General features: G+C 44.3%; 1 protein-coding gene and 1 long non-coding RNA gene across 6 annotated transcripts in view; one reads left to right on the top strand and one right to left on the bottom strand.

Moving 5' to 3' along the window:
• The window catches only part of LOC307221389, a 188619-nt gene that overhangs the window by 22904 nt on the left and 151577 nt on the right, over positions 1-14138 (top strand). The gene's annotated exons all lie outside the window — the stretch shown is intronic.
• LOC307221270 (cell adhesion molecule CEACAM7-like) overlaps positions 1-14138 on the bottom strand; it is an 80834-nt gene that overhangs the window by 47095 nt on the left and 19601 nt on the right. For 2 of the 5 annotated variants that reach the window (XM_079985688.1, XM_079985689.1), the window contains 3 exons: positions 12836-12918; positions 7119-7160; positions 5177-5527 (listed from right to left, as the gene is read on the bottom strand). The exons of the other annotated variants lie outside the window; for them this stretch is intronic. In XM_079985688.1, coding sequence (XP_079841814.1) covers positions 5480-5527; positions 7119-7160; positions 12836-12918 — 173 coding nt within the window. In that variant the 3' untranslated portion in view covers positions 5177-5479. Of the gene's footprint in view, positions 1-5176; positions 5528-7118; positions 7161-12835; positions 12919-14138 lie in introns of those variants that run through there. 5 annotated transcript variants of the gene reach the window in all.

Here is a 14138-nt window from a genome sequence, read left to right as displayed (position 1 = left end):
ACAGAGAGAAACTCCAAACTCCACCCATGTACATCCTGTACAGGTCATATGACACACACTGAGCTCACATCCTGTGCTCAATAAGGAGAATGGACTGCCCCTTTGTTACCATGGCAACAGTCACATACATCCTGTCTGGCTTTGCAGCCACAAGCAGCTGACTGAGCTGCTAGAGCCTTTGCTTGCTGCAGCATTGCTGCTTTAGAATAACATTCTATCCCTGCCCAAGCATGGAGATGTCCAAGGGAGCCTCTGTCTGTGGTCCACCAAAGCTCAGGTGCATAGCTTGCGACTGTAGGGCCATAAGACCCCCCCCCAAACGGCCTTTCTGAGAAAGGAGAGGTCCGTCAGGTGAACAAGGCTGACACTGACGGAACAGGCTCAAATGTTTATTATTCAAGGTTGTAAAGAGATAAGCAGACTCAGGAATGCACACTGCCATGGCGTGGTGGGGCTGGTGGGGCCATTGCAGGAAGGAGGGGGGGGGCAGGCCCGTGTAAGGACATAGGAAGTTGCCATAACTTTTGATTTCCCAGAAATCAGGTGGTTTTACAAGAAATCAGGTGGTATTGTATTCTGCAAATGTATAAAAAGTGGGCGCACCCTGACTGGGGGTGTGCAGATTGCGAGCTTTTCGCGCTGTGCCTTTGTTCTGCATATGCATTTCAAATAAATCCTGTTGAATCCTGCAAGGTTGGTTGCCACTTCGTGCGAATCTGTGCTCAAGGGACCCAATAGCAGATATGGAAAATGTCCAACACAACTACTAGAAGCCATACCTTTGGTGACCTAGGCCCGAGCCTGTGGAACTCCCTCCCACATGAGAGCAGACAGACATTCTTTTTACAGGTGACCAGGCAGAGGACCTTCTCAGTAGCGGCACCTGCCCCGTAGAATGCCCTCTCATCAGGTGTCAAGGAAATAAACAACTATCTGACTTTTAGAAGACATCCGAAGGCAGCCCTATTTAGGGAAGTTTTTAATGTTTGATGTTTTATCATGTTTTTAATATTCTGTTGGGAGCCACCCAGAGTGGCTGGGGAAACCCAGCCAGATGGGTGGGGTATAAATATTATTATTTATTATTATTACTCAACTGCAGGTGTATGACAAAGACTTTCTCATTCCAGCAGTAGCATTCAGGGGTGTAGTGTGTGTGCATATAGTGTGAAAATAACATGGAAACATGGATTTTATTTGGGGGGGGGAATACCTGAAAATGTGAACATTTGTCAAAACTATTTGGAAAAATGTGTCTATCACATTAAATTTATTATATTTACATATATAAATATATTATATCTACATTAAAATGCCTGTCACCTAAATTTTTATTCAAAGATGAACATGGAAGAATTTTGGCAATTGAGATACAGCATCAAGGAGAGAAGCTTTTGATATTAGGAATTTATGCACCCAATGAGGGGAAATCGGAATTTTATAAGAAGTTGCATGAGACTATGTTGGATTATCTGGACTACAACAACATCATTATGATGGGAGATATGAATGGGGTCGTATCAACTAACATGGATAAGTCACAAAGCCAAAACGTCACAAAATACGGCAGACTACCAAAGACTTTTTTTGAAATGACAGACAATATGGATCTGATTGACATCTGGAGAACAAAGAACCCCTTGGGAAGAGAGTGAACATTTTTCTCTGAAGCCCAGCTTACCTGGACAAGAATCGACCAAATATGGATATCTAGAGGTCTGGCACCCAAGGCCAGAAAGGTGGAAATCTGCCCAAAGACCTGCTCCGACCATAACGCAGTAAAGATGGATATGACACTATTACCAACCGGTTCCTTTAGATGGAAGATGAATGACAACTTGTTTAGAGACCAGGAGATTATTAAGAAGGCTCAAAAAGCCTTGAAGGATTACTTCAAGATAAACATGAACACTACGGTGGAAAAAAGAATTATCTGGGATGCAAGTAAGGCTGTGATGAGGGGGTTCTTGATACAACAGAATGCTGTAAAGAAAAAGATACAAAATGAGAGAAAAGATAAGATCTTGGAGAAAATCAAAGAATTAGAGAAGAAGTTAAGATCAAACCCGAAGTCACAGCCGATTCTGAGAGAAATTAAACTTTATCAAGCTCAATATTCTAAATTGATAAATCAGGAAATAGAGTGGAAGGTTAAACTAATGAAACAAAAAACTTTTGAATCGGCGAATAAATGTGGAAAACTGCTAGCTTGGCAGTTGAAGAGGAGACAAAAACTAAATACAGTTACAAATCTAGAGATTGAAGGAAGAAACATTCAGAACCCGGCAGACATTAGAAAGTGCTTCCAGAGATACTTCAAAAAATTATACACTCAAGGGCCGCAAGATGAGGTTGAGATTAAACAATTTTTGGAAAAAAATGGACTACCAAAATTGTCACAAGAAAATAGATTAATCCTGAACTGTAAAATAACACAACAAGAGATTGAACAAGCCATTCAGAACATGCAACTGGGCAAATCTCCAGGGCCAGATGGGTTGACCTCCAAGTATTATAAGACATTAAAAGACTACTTGATACAACCATTGATGGAGGTTAGCAATGAAATTATGGAGGGGAAGAGGGCGCCGGAATCGTGGAAGGAAGCCTTTATCACATTGATACCAAAATCGGAAGCTGAAAAGACACAACTTAAGAACTATCGTCCCATCTCGCTTTTAAATGTGGATTACAAAATATTTGCAGACATTTTGGCAAGTAGATTCAAAAAAGTTCTAAATGAAGTAATCCACAAGGACCAGGCAGGCTTTCTCCCAGGTAGACATTTGTTTGCCAATACAAGGAACATTACTGACATTTTGGAACTTCTGCAAACAGATATAAATACAAAAGCAGTACTAATTTTTATAGATGCAGAGAAGGCCTTTGATAATATTTCCTGGAAATTTATGAAGGGAAATTTAAAAGAAATGGGAGTGGGACGGGGTTTTGAGAATGGGATTGATGCAATATATTCAGAACAAAAGGCCAAATTGATAGTTAACAATGTGGTTACAGAAGAGTTTAAAATTGAAAAAGGAACACGACAAGGCTGCCCCATTTCCCCTTTGCTTTTTATTTCGGTCCTGGAGGTGCTCTTGAATATGATTAGAGAGGACCGGTTGGTGGAAGGAATTCAGGTCGGAGCGAAACAATATAAACTTAAAGCTTTTGCAGATGACCTAGTTTTGACCCTGCAGGAGCCAGAATCTAGTACGAAAAGAGTATTACAATTGATTCAAGACTTTGGTCGGGTGGCGGGTTTTAAATTAAACAAACAGAAAACTAAGGTGTTGGGAAAAAAATTGACAGATACAGAGTCAGAACGGTTTCAGAGAGAGAGAGAATTAAAAGTGGTTAAAAAAGTAAAGTACCTAGGGGTAAACATAACAGCAAAAAATCTGAGTCTATTTAAGGATAACTATGAAAAATGTTGGTCAGAAATTAAGAGAGACTTAGATAGTTGGACAAAATTGAAACTTTCCTTGTTAGGCCGAATTGCTCCTATCAAGATGAATGTATTGCCAAAAATGTTGTTTTTGTTCCAAACACTGCAGATTGTGGACAAGACGGAGTGCTTCCGGAAGTGGCAGAGAGACATCTCTAAGTTTGTCTGGCAGGGCAAAAAGCCCAGAATTAAGTTTAAGATATTAACTGATGTGAAAGAAAGAGGGGGCTTTGCCCTGCCAGACCTAAAGTTGTATTATGAAGCCGCAGCTTTCTGCTGGCTAAAAGATTGGCTACTTCTCGAAGACACTGACGTATTGGACTTGGAAGGTTTCAATAACGCTTTTGGTTGGCATGCATACTTATGGTATGACAAGGTTAAGATCAATAAGGCCTTTAAGAACCATATTGTCAGAAAAGCAGTGTTTAATGTCTGGACAAAATATAAAGACTTATTGGAAAACAAAACTCCAAGGTGGCTTTCACCTCTGGAAGCTAAGGCCCGAAAAAGACCCAATATGGAGGCCAAATGGCCAAAATATTGGGAAATACTAGAAAAAGATGGAGACAATTGGAAATTGCAGAGTTTGGAGAAATTAAAGGATAAAGTGCGAGACTGGTTACACTACGCTCAGATTAAAGAAGTTTTTAAAAATGACAAAAAGTTAGAGTTCCAGGTGGAGAAATCGAAATTGGAAACAGAACTGTTAGAACCTAAGACTAAGGTACTTTCAAGAATGTATAACTTGCTGTTAAAATGGAACACACAAGACGAAACGGTTAAATCGGCTATGATAAAGTGGGCACAGGATATTGGGTATAATATCATGTTTGATGACTGGGAAAGGTTGTGGACCACTGGGTTGAACTTCACTGCTTGTAACGCTTTGAAGGAAAATGTAATGAAAATAATATATAGATGGTACATGACCCCAGTTAAACTTGCCAAAATATACCACCTGTCTGATAATAAATGTTGGAAATGTAAAGAAAATGAAGGAACATTCTTTCACCTCTGGTGGACGTGCCCTAAAGTGAAGGCTTTCTGGGAAATGATATATAATGAGTTGAAAAAGGTATTTAAGTATACCTTCCTTAAGAAAACAGAGGCCTTTCTTCTGGGTATTGTCGGCCAGAGGGTGATAAAGAAGGACAGAACTTTTTTCTTGTATGCAACAACGGCAGCAAGGATACTCATCGCTAAATATTGGAAAACCCAAGATCTACCCACACTGGAAGAATGGCAGATGCAACTGATAGACTATATGGAACTGGCTGAGATGACCGGCAGAATCCGAGACCTGGAAGAGGAGAGGGTTGAAGAAGATTGGAAGAAATTCAAGATTTACCTACAAAAATATTGTAATTTGGTTGAATGTTAATAAGGATGCTAGATCACAAACAATTGAGCACCACTAAAATAGTTGGAATTAGGATGATAAGTGAGATTGAGGAAAATATAATTTTTTTGGAGAATTATTAATTATATTTAAACGAGCGGGACATAAGAACGCAAACAAGTTGATAAATTGCTGGCAAAAATTTATAATGATGTAAGTGGGAGTGGGAGACGTGAGGGAGTCCAAAGAAGTTATGAAACTATGTTATGAAATATGTTACATTGTTTACTAATTTTGCATTGGTATTTAAAAATCTCAATAAAATATTATTAAAAAAAATAAAAATAAAATGCAGGCGGATTTTCATGAGGAATTTCCCTGTTCTTTTCTTTCTTCTCCCTCAGCATTAATCCTTTAGTCACACAAGATGCAATTCCAAGGATTCCTGCCTGGCTGTTCCAGGAGGAGTTTCCTTTGTGTCTCTGTCTCAGTATCCGCAAGTCTTTCCCAGTGTGAGAGTCCCTTGGGGACCAAGGCTGGTTCCTTTGTTCAGAACAAGGACGAGGATTTCCAGAAGGACCTGCCCTGCAGTTACTCAGCACCATCTGAAAGGAAGAGATCAGATCAGGAAAGAGGCTTGGGGGCCCAGGAGAGGCCTCAGCAGCGAAGGGGAAGTTGCTGGGTCCATGTCTTTATCTCTTTATCTCTTCGTAAACAGAAGGGATTCTGGGCTGCAAGGTCTAAAGAGAAAATGGAGATGGTCAGGTGGAAGCCACAGAGTCAAATCCACCTTTGCTTTCATTTGTTTTCCTGGCCAGCGTAAGAATACATTTATTTACATATTTATATTCTTGGAATGGGACGCAGGTGGCGCTGTGGGTTAAACCACAGAGCCTAGGACTTGCCAATCAGAATGTCGGAAGTTCGAATCCCCGCGACAGGGTGAGCTCCCGTTGCTCTGTTCCTGCTCCTGCCAACCTAGCAGTTCGAAAGCACGTCAAAGTGCAAGTAGATAAATAGGTACCATTCTGGCGGTAAGGTAAACGGTGTTTCCATGCACTGCTCTGGTTGCCAGAAGCGGCTTAGTCATGCTGGCCACATGACCCGGAAGCTGTACGCAGGCTCCCTCAGCCAATAAAGCGAGATGAGCGTCACAACCCCAGACTCGGCCGCGACTGGACTTAATGGTCAGGGGTCCCTTTTTATTCTTGGAAGCAGCACAACTTGTAAGAAGAGCAGGAAATCAGAGCAAGTATCTTGAAGGCTTAAGGTCTATACTTTCAGGGAACTTGGGCGTCCTCTGCCTGGAATTTGGATAATTCGGAATACAGGGCATGCCACTGTGAATTTAACGCGAAGGAAGGATTTCAGGTCCACTTCCCGCAGGGCTTCTTTTGCAGTGTGAGCAGAGAAAAGCTTCACTTGCTGAAACACCCATTTCCACCTGACTCTACAACCCTTCAGGAGACTTGCACACCTTTTCAGCTGGCCATCTAGGTGTATACATTTCTGTTCTGGAGGGAGAGATCCCTGCTTGAAATCTGGGAGAGCAGCTACCATTCAATGCAGGCTTTACTCGGCTTGAGAGACTAAAGGGGTGACTTGGTATTCGGCCGCTTTCTATGTTCTGTTGGGTAGGTACATGAGGAAGACAATTGCCCAAAAGCCCCTAAAATGTACGAGGCCTTCTTAAGGCCAGCTTTCTGAGTTGTGTCTGTAATCTCGGGTTAATTGTGAGAGCCGCTGGTCGGCTCTTGTTAATACAGTGGTACCTTGGTTCTCAAACTTAATCCGTTCCGGAGGTCTGTTCCCAAACCAAAGTGTTCCAAAACCAAGGCATGCTTTCCCATAGTAAGTAATGCAAAATGGATTAAGACGTTCCAGACTTTTTTAAAAAACACCCTTAAACAGCAATTTAACATGAATTTTACTATCTAATGAGACCATTTATCCATAAAATGAAAGCAATGAACAATGTACTGCAGTCACATAATCAATCAATCAATCCATACCTGAACTGCGTTCCACAGTCACAAAAAGAAAACAAAAGAGCTGCAAAATCAAAAACGCAAAATAAATAGCAAAAACTGACAGACCTCAGCATAACACTCAAAACGGAAGTGTGGCACTCAAATCAGAAGCATAACACTCAAAACGGAGCATATTCGGCTTCTGAAAAACGTTCGCAAACCAGAACACTTACTTCTGGGTTTGCAGTGTTTGGGTTCCAAGTTGCTTGAGTACCAAGGCGTTTGAGAACCAAGTGACCACTGTAACAGATATTTGGTCATATTTGGCATTTCCAAACATTTTGAAGCACAAAGGACTCACCTCATATGTGTTGGCAGCGCTGAAGGAATTTTCAGGATGAACCTGGGTCAACGACAAAAATATGTTGAAGGGAGCACCTCAATGTAGCACTGATGCCCAGTTCTTGTAGTGTGTCAGTGCAGAATTCTGAGAATTCAATTTATATTATTATGGCCAGTTTCAAATGTGTGGCCAGCTGAACCTGGCCAGTTCCATTTACTTAAGACCCACATTTAGGGGCACCTTAGCAGATGCTGAAACAGGGAGTGTTTTTCTGAAAACAAAAAATTCTGTTTTTTCTTTTGTTTTTTAAACCTACTTTCCTTTCGCATCTTTGTGACTTAATTTGTCATTCCTTTCTGTGCTTCACTTTTTAATCTAGACAATAAATCCTCTGGATCATGGAAATGGCACCCCTCATCTGCTCTCAAGGTCAGCTAAGTTAGCACTTGTTGTGTATTGAGCCAGAGCCCAGTCCGTGGGGTCGAGTCAGTGCGTCAGGCCTGCACAGTGCACAAAGATCACCGAGGCAGGTGCCCTGGTTGTGGCGGAAACCATGAGCGGAAGAGTTGTCGTTTCCAGGATGCTATGTGCCGGACGTGCGGAAAGACAGGTCACATCGCCAGGGTCTGTAGATCGGCGGCGTTGGGAGCGACAGGAGCACCTAGACTGGAGCATCGCAGATCGGCCACAGCAAACCATGTTCTAAAGAACTGCCACTACGTAACGGAGATCAACGGGAGGGTCGTGCAGTTTCCAGCGCAAGGCAAGGCACACGTCAAGGTGAAGATTGAGGGTCAGCTGTGCGACATGGAGGTGGACTCCGGATCTGGATTCACTATCGTGTCAGACCAGATCACGAGGACATTCTTCCCCAGGGGTAAGTTGCCCCCTCTGGAGCCCTTCCCAGCAACTTTGCAGTCATACTCAGCGGGCCGCATCCATGTCATGGGAATGTGTGCCGTGAGAGTACAGTTCCGGGACAAACAGGTGGTACTCAAACTGGTGATTGCGAAGGGCAGTCGCCCGAGTCTCCTGGGCACTGACTGGTTCCCCGCCCTGGGACTGAGTATATCAGGGCTTAATTCAATCCAAACCTGCCCTGAGATGAGCGAGGCATTATGCAAAGAATTTGCTGGTCTCTTTAATGGAAAACTGGGTTGTTATAAAGGGCCCCCAGTTGACTTCGAATTGGACCCTGGGGTGGCCCCAATCCGACTCAAACCAAGGCGAGTGCCATTTGCACTGCAACCCAAGATCGAAGCAGAGCTGGATAAATTGGTCAAGCAGGGAGTTCTCTCACCCGTGGACTCCGCTAAGTGGGAGTCTCTAATCGTCACACCCCTTAAAGCAAATGGGGAAGTCAGGATCTGTGCTGATTACAAATGTACTATCAATAAGGCACTCAGGGGAAACTCATACCCCATTCCAGTCGTATCACATCTGTTGACTGAACTGGCTGGGGGCAAGGTGTTCGCCAAACTTGACCTGGCACAAGCTTACCAACAGCTGCCAGTAACCCCACAATTAGCGGAAGCACAGACTATTGTCACACATAAAGGGGCGTTCAGAGTTAACAGATTACAATTTGGAGTTTGTGTGGCCCCAGGGATTTTTCAAGGGCTCATGGAACGCCTGTTAAGAGGTCTGCCGGGGGTCTTGCCATTTTTTGATGACGTTTTGATTGCTGGAAAAGACCCACAGGAACTGGTTGCGCGTGTCCGTGCAGTGTTGCTCAAGTTCAAGGAGGTGGGGTTGCAACTAAAAAAGGAAAAATGCAGTTTTGGGGAGCCAACTGTGGAATTCTTGGGGTTTAAAATTGATGCATCAGGCATCCACCCCACAGATGCTAAGGTTAAGGCCATCATCGAGGCACCACGACCACAGAACAAGACAGAGTTGCAGTCATTCCTGGGACTTATTAACTTTTATCATTCGTTCTTACCCCAGAAAGCTTCGGTAGCTGAACCATTACATAGACTGTTGCAGAAAAAGAATGTGTGGCGATGGGGGCAGGAGCAGCAGAAGGCTTTTGACTCCTTGCGAGGAATGCTAAGTAGCAAGAGCGTCCTTGCTCATTATGATGAATCGAAGCCGCTGGTCCTGGCATGTGATGCCTCTCAATACGGCCTGGGGGCGGTGCTGAGTCATAGGGAACCGGATGGGTCGGAAAAGCCCATCTCTTTCTATTCCTGTACATTGTCGCCCACGGAGCGCAACTATGCTCAAATTGACAAAGAGGCGCTTGCAATTGTGGCAGGAATCAAAAAGTTCCATGATTATGTGTACGGTCGTCATTTCTCCATTGAAACGGACCACAAACCACTGTTGGGGTTGTTCAACCTGAACAAACAAACGCCACAAATTCTCTCCCCCAGAATGTTGCGTTGGTCTATATTCCTGAACGGGTTCCAGTACACCTTGACCCATGTGCCGGTGAAACGGTTGTGCCACGCTGATGCGCTGAGTCGATTGCCCCTTCCTGGCGGGAGCAATGAGGATCCTGCTCCAGCGGAGCACATAATGATGCTGGAAACACTTCCGGGGGCTCCTGTAATGGCTACTGATATTGCTGAGAAAACGACGAAAGATGCTGTTCTCTCCCGTGTGCTCACTTGGGTGGGGAGGGGGTGGCCAGGTGGTCCGCATGAAGACAAATTCAGGCCTTATGCGACAAGGCAGCACGAGTTATCCATGCATAAGGGTTGTCTCCTGTGGGGAGATAGGGTGATCATCCCAGCACCACTGAGAAACAGGGTTCTTGAGACGCTTCACATGGGACACCCGGGAATGGTCAGGATGAAGTTGCTAGCCCGATGTTATGTGTGGTGGCCTGGAATGGACCAGAACATAGAACAATGGGTATGAACATGCAAGGCATGCCAAGAGGTGCGGCCAGAAGTGGCCAGAGCACCAGTTCACTGGTGGGAGCAGTCCAGATCTCCCTGGAGCCGGCTGCACTTAGATTTTGCTGGGCCATTCCAGGGGAAGGTCTTTTTGGTTATCGTCGATGCATACTCCAAATGGTTAGAAGTGGCGATGGTCCCTAGCATGGCATCAGCTGCCGTAATCAAGGTGTTGAGGCAGCTGTTTGCAACCCACGGGTTACCTGAGACCATTGTATCAGATAATGGGGCAGCTTTTGTATCCCAAGAATTCAGGGCATTCTTGGCTGATAACTTCATAAGAGGGGTCACATCTGCGCCCTTTCACCCATCCTCCAATGGGCAGGCGGAGCGCATGGTAAGAACAGCCAAAGAATCCATTGCACGCTTAATGGAGGGTAACTGGTCAGCTCGCATCGCGCGAATGTTATTTTTGCAGCATGCGACGCCGTGTACTGCGACGGGCAAGTCGCCAGCTGAGCTGCTCTTGGGTAGAAGATTGGTAATGGTGTTGGATTATGTCCACCCGGATAAAATGACAAACCGTAATTCAAGAGCAAACCCCCAGGCTGAGACTGACACAACAAGGTATTTCGCCCCTGAAGATCTGGTCTGGGCGAGGAACTATTCACGAGGTTCGCGGTGGGTGGCTGGTGTGGTCACCCGGGCTAGTGGACCTGTGTCCTATTATGTGACCTTGGAAAATTGGGCAAGTTTGGAAGAGACATATAGATCAGCTGAGGTGCCGGGCGCTCAGCAGGGAGGAGTCTGATAATTCATCCCTGGCTAACGACGCAGAGCTGCAAGACCAGAGTGAAAATGGCCCAGAGGTGCAATCACCAGGGGCTGCAGCAAATGAACCAGGGTCTGCTAGTCCTCAGGATGACGAGGTACAGGTAGGGGACCCTGAGATGTCTGGGACTCCATCTGTTCCTGACGAAACCCCTATAGCAGCCCCCCTACCACAGGTGACACCCAATCCAGAACCGGCAACACCTGTTGTCAGGAAATCAAGTAGAAGTTGTAGGACCCCACAGTACCTGAGAGATTACGTCTGCTGTGCTCACTAGGGGGGGAGGGATGTTGTGTATTGAGTCAAAGGATTTTATATCTGTATTATTATTGTCTGTATTTGCATTAGGGTAAAGTAACTGCCTTTTGGTTCCAGAGGGTACAGCTACTATTGGTTCATTTAAGCTGCTGTATTTGGATCCTCTGTCTTATTGGTTGCCTCCAAAAGGCAGGACTGTGATTGCCTGATATTGTTCCCTCCAAAATGTATCCTTTCTAGCTAGTTCCCTGTCCCTATAAATGTAGCTCTCCCCTCCTCAAGTCTAAGTCTTGTTGCCTTAATAAAGAAGTGTTACTAGAGAACTGTCTCCAGCATATTATGTCAAGAGAGCTGAAATCACAAACCCCACGTCACAACAGCACTGATGCAAAAATAAATGTTAAACAGCATGCAATAGCAGGAAAAGCTTGAGGGTGCCTCTTAACCCACAATATTTAGTACTCTAAATAGGTCAAATCATGTTTATTCACATGGCCAGAGACCTGGTGCAAATTCAACTGCAGTCCCCAACTCCAGATAACATAGAATGCCAACACGATACAGAGAAAACATGCTCAACTCTACATCTACCCAAAACCCAATTCTAAGACCATCTGAGCTTCTGTCTCAATTACCAAAAAGGGTTCCCCTTCCAATAACATTCCTGCCCTTTCCATTCACATGGTTTGCTACAAGAGAAAGGAAAATTTCCCCAGCTTGATAGGAAAGGAAGATTTTAAGTGGCTGCAGATCAGTAGTTGGTGGAGCCAGATGTAAAAATGGGTGGAGCGAAAAATGTAAATTTCACCTTTGTGCAATAGGCTAGTTTCTACACACACCCCTCTTTACACCTTGATCCAGGCAAGGCTGAGACTTTCAAAGACATATTCCAGCCAGGCAAAAACACTCAGGCAAGGTGTGAAGCCAGTTTGGTGGTGGACATGACCTGAGAAGGAGTTTGTGGTGTGGAAAGACTGAGCGACAGACAAAGTGATATTTAACCCCCAGAACTCAGTTTTCCTGCTCCTTGTCTACCAGGTAAATGCTTTAAAATTGAGAGGATCGGCTCCATTCTAAACCCATCATAATATTGGCAATAAACAACAGCATAAGAAAACTAGTTTGATGGCAGCCTTCCTCGCAAGGTTATCATCTTTCTTCCAACAGAGCCTGGTTATAATCGACCCTCTGTTAGAAGGAATAGGATTGGTTTGAGAAGATATTGAATTATTTGGGTAGGTTTGAACAATTTGGGGCAATTAAAATGTTAAAAGTTAAATAAACCTTGTGGAGGGAGGCGTGTTAAGGTATACAGAACTGTACATATGGTTGACTTGAATATGTTATTATTGATTATGTATACCCAATGCATCAGCCACCTGGGGGTTTTCACTGTTTGTTTTCACTGTTTGTGTTTTGGTTGTTGGAATTATTTTTTAAAAATAGAATAAAATAAAATAATCGACCTTCCATTAATGCTCCTGGCAGAGAACTGAAGTCTGCTAGAGTTCTTCACAGTTCAGGAGGAGAAAGAAAGATGAAATATTTCTATATCAGATACAAATTTCCAATCATACCATCCCCAAATGTGTTGGAGGTTAAACAGGTACATACACAGGTTGATTGTGGGCAATAGGGTTTTTTTAAAATTTACTGAATTCATCCTGAAAAGAGGAAACCCAGATCAAAGGGGTGTGGGGTGGAGATGGCATTTAGATTCTGTAGGTGCCTAGTGCTTGCCATGCTTGAGGTGGTCCCATCTCACCCCAAACGACCATCTGGAGGCCCCCTGAGTCACTCACCTGTCCAGTTGGAAGAACGTTCTCATATATTTGAGGGGTGGATACAACCTGGGTGGAAGTTTTGTCATTTCGACGACAGACACCTGGAGGGAGAAGTCTGGGAATAAACTCATAATGTGGACCTCATATCCTACAACAGACCTTACAAATCTACCCCCGAGAGCAGGGTAACATCAAGCAAACTGCAGCAAGACCATTTCTTGATGCTTTTTAAGAAGCATTTCTTTGAATCTTGTTGTTAGCAAGAAGGAGAACTGCAGTTTATTGATATTGATTGATTGCATCCTATCCCACCCTGTTCTCCAAGGAGCTCAGGGTGGTCCACACAGTTCTGCTGCTCTGCATTTCAGCCTCACAACAACCCTGTGAGGTAGGTTAGGCTGAGAAGCATCAACTGGCCCAAGGTCCTTTGTGGCCAAGTGGGGATTCAAACCCTCGTCTCCATGTTCCCAGGATGACTCTCTAACTAGTGTTTCTTACACCAGCATGGTGTAGAAGTTAAGAGCGGTGGACTCGTAATCTGGTGAACCGGATTCGATTCCCCGCTCCTCCACATGCAGCTTCTGGGTGACCTTGGGCTAGTCACACTTATCCGAAGTCTCTCAGCCCCACTCACATCACAGAGTGTTTGTTGTGGGGGAGGAAGGGAAAAGGAGATTGTTAGCCGCTTTGAGACTCCTTTGGGTAGTGATAAAGCGGGATATCAAATCCAAACTCTTCTTACACAGGCACACATGCTAGTCCCCCAACAGCTTACAGCCTAAAGGAGGTGAGTCATTTAAATGTCAGTGCACTATGCCAATCATTCGGGGTTCCTTTTCCAGTCAGCAGAGTCACCCAGAAAGTCTTCTAGGATCTTCTTTCTCAGTTCACCTCATGCGTTGGTGAATTCCCACGTGGGAATAAACACCTCATCCATTTCTCCTCTCCTCTCTTCACTTGGGTGTGTGAGCTGGGGCCATTGGTGTAGTAGGAAATTAGCAGCCCAACGTAACAATGCATATTCTTGCTAGTTAGCATGAGAAGGGGTTAAGACCACAGAGCTGTATTGCTGATAGGCAGACCATAGAGATGTACTTGGGAGAGAGGGCTCTGTGTGATTTCATTTCCCCACTTCTCCACCCCTCTTCCTTCAACCAGCAAAGAGGGTTCCGCTTGCTCCAGCTCGTACACATGTCTGAGGTTGTTTTTACTGTAAATATAAGTATTTTGCCTGCATAGTTTGTTTACTGCTGCTGTTGCAGAGAACCAATGCATGACTATAGGTAAGTAAATCATATTTTAAACTTACTTCCCAGTCTGT

Source organism: Podarcis cretensis (assembly GCF_951804945.1).
Source record: "Podarcis cretensis genome assembly, chromosome: 8".
Classification (NCBI taxonomy): domain Eukaryota; kingdom Metazoa; phylum Chordata; class Lepidosauria; order Squamata; family Lacertidae; genus Podarcis; species Podarcis cretensis.
The sequence above is the reverse complement of the archived record's forward strand: the minus strand, read 5'-3'. Positions and strand labels throughout refer to the sequence as shown.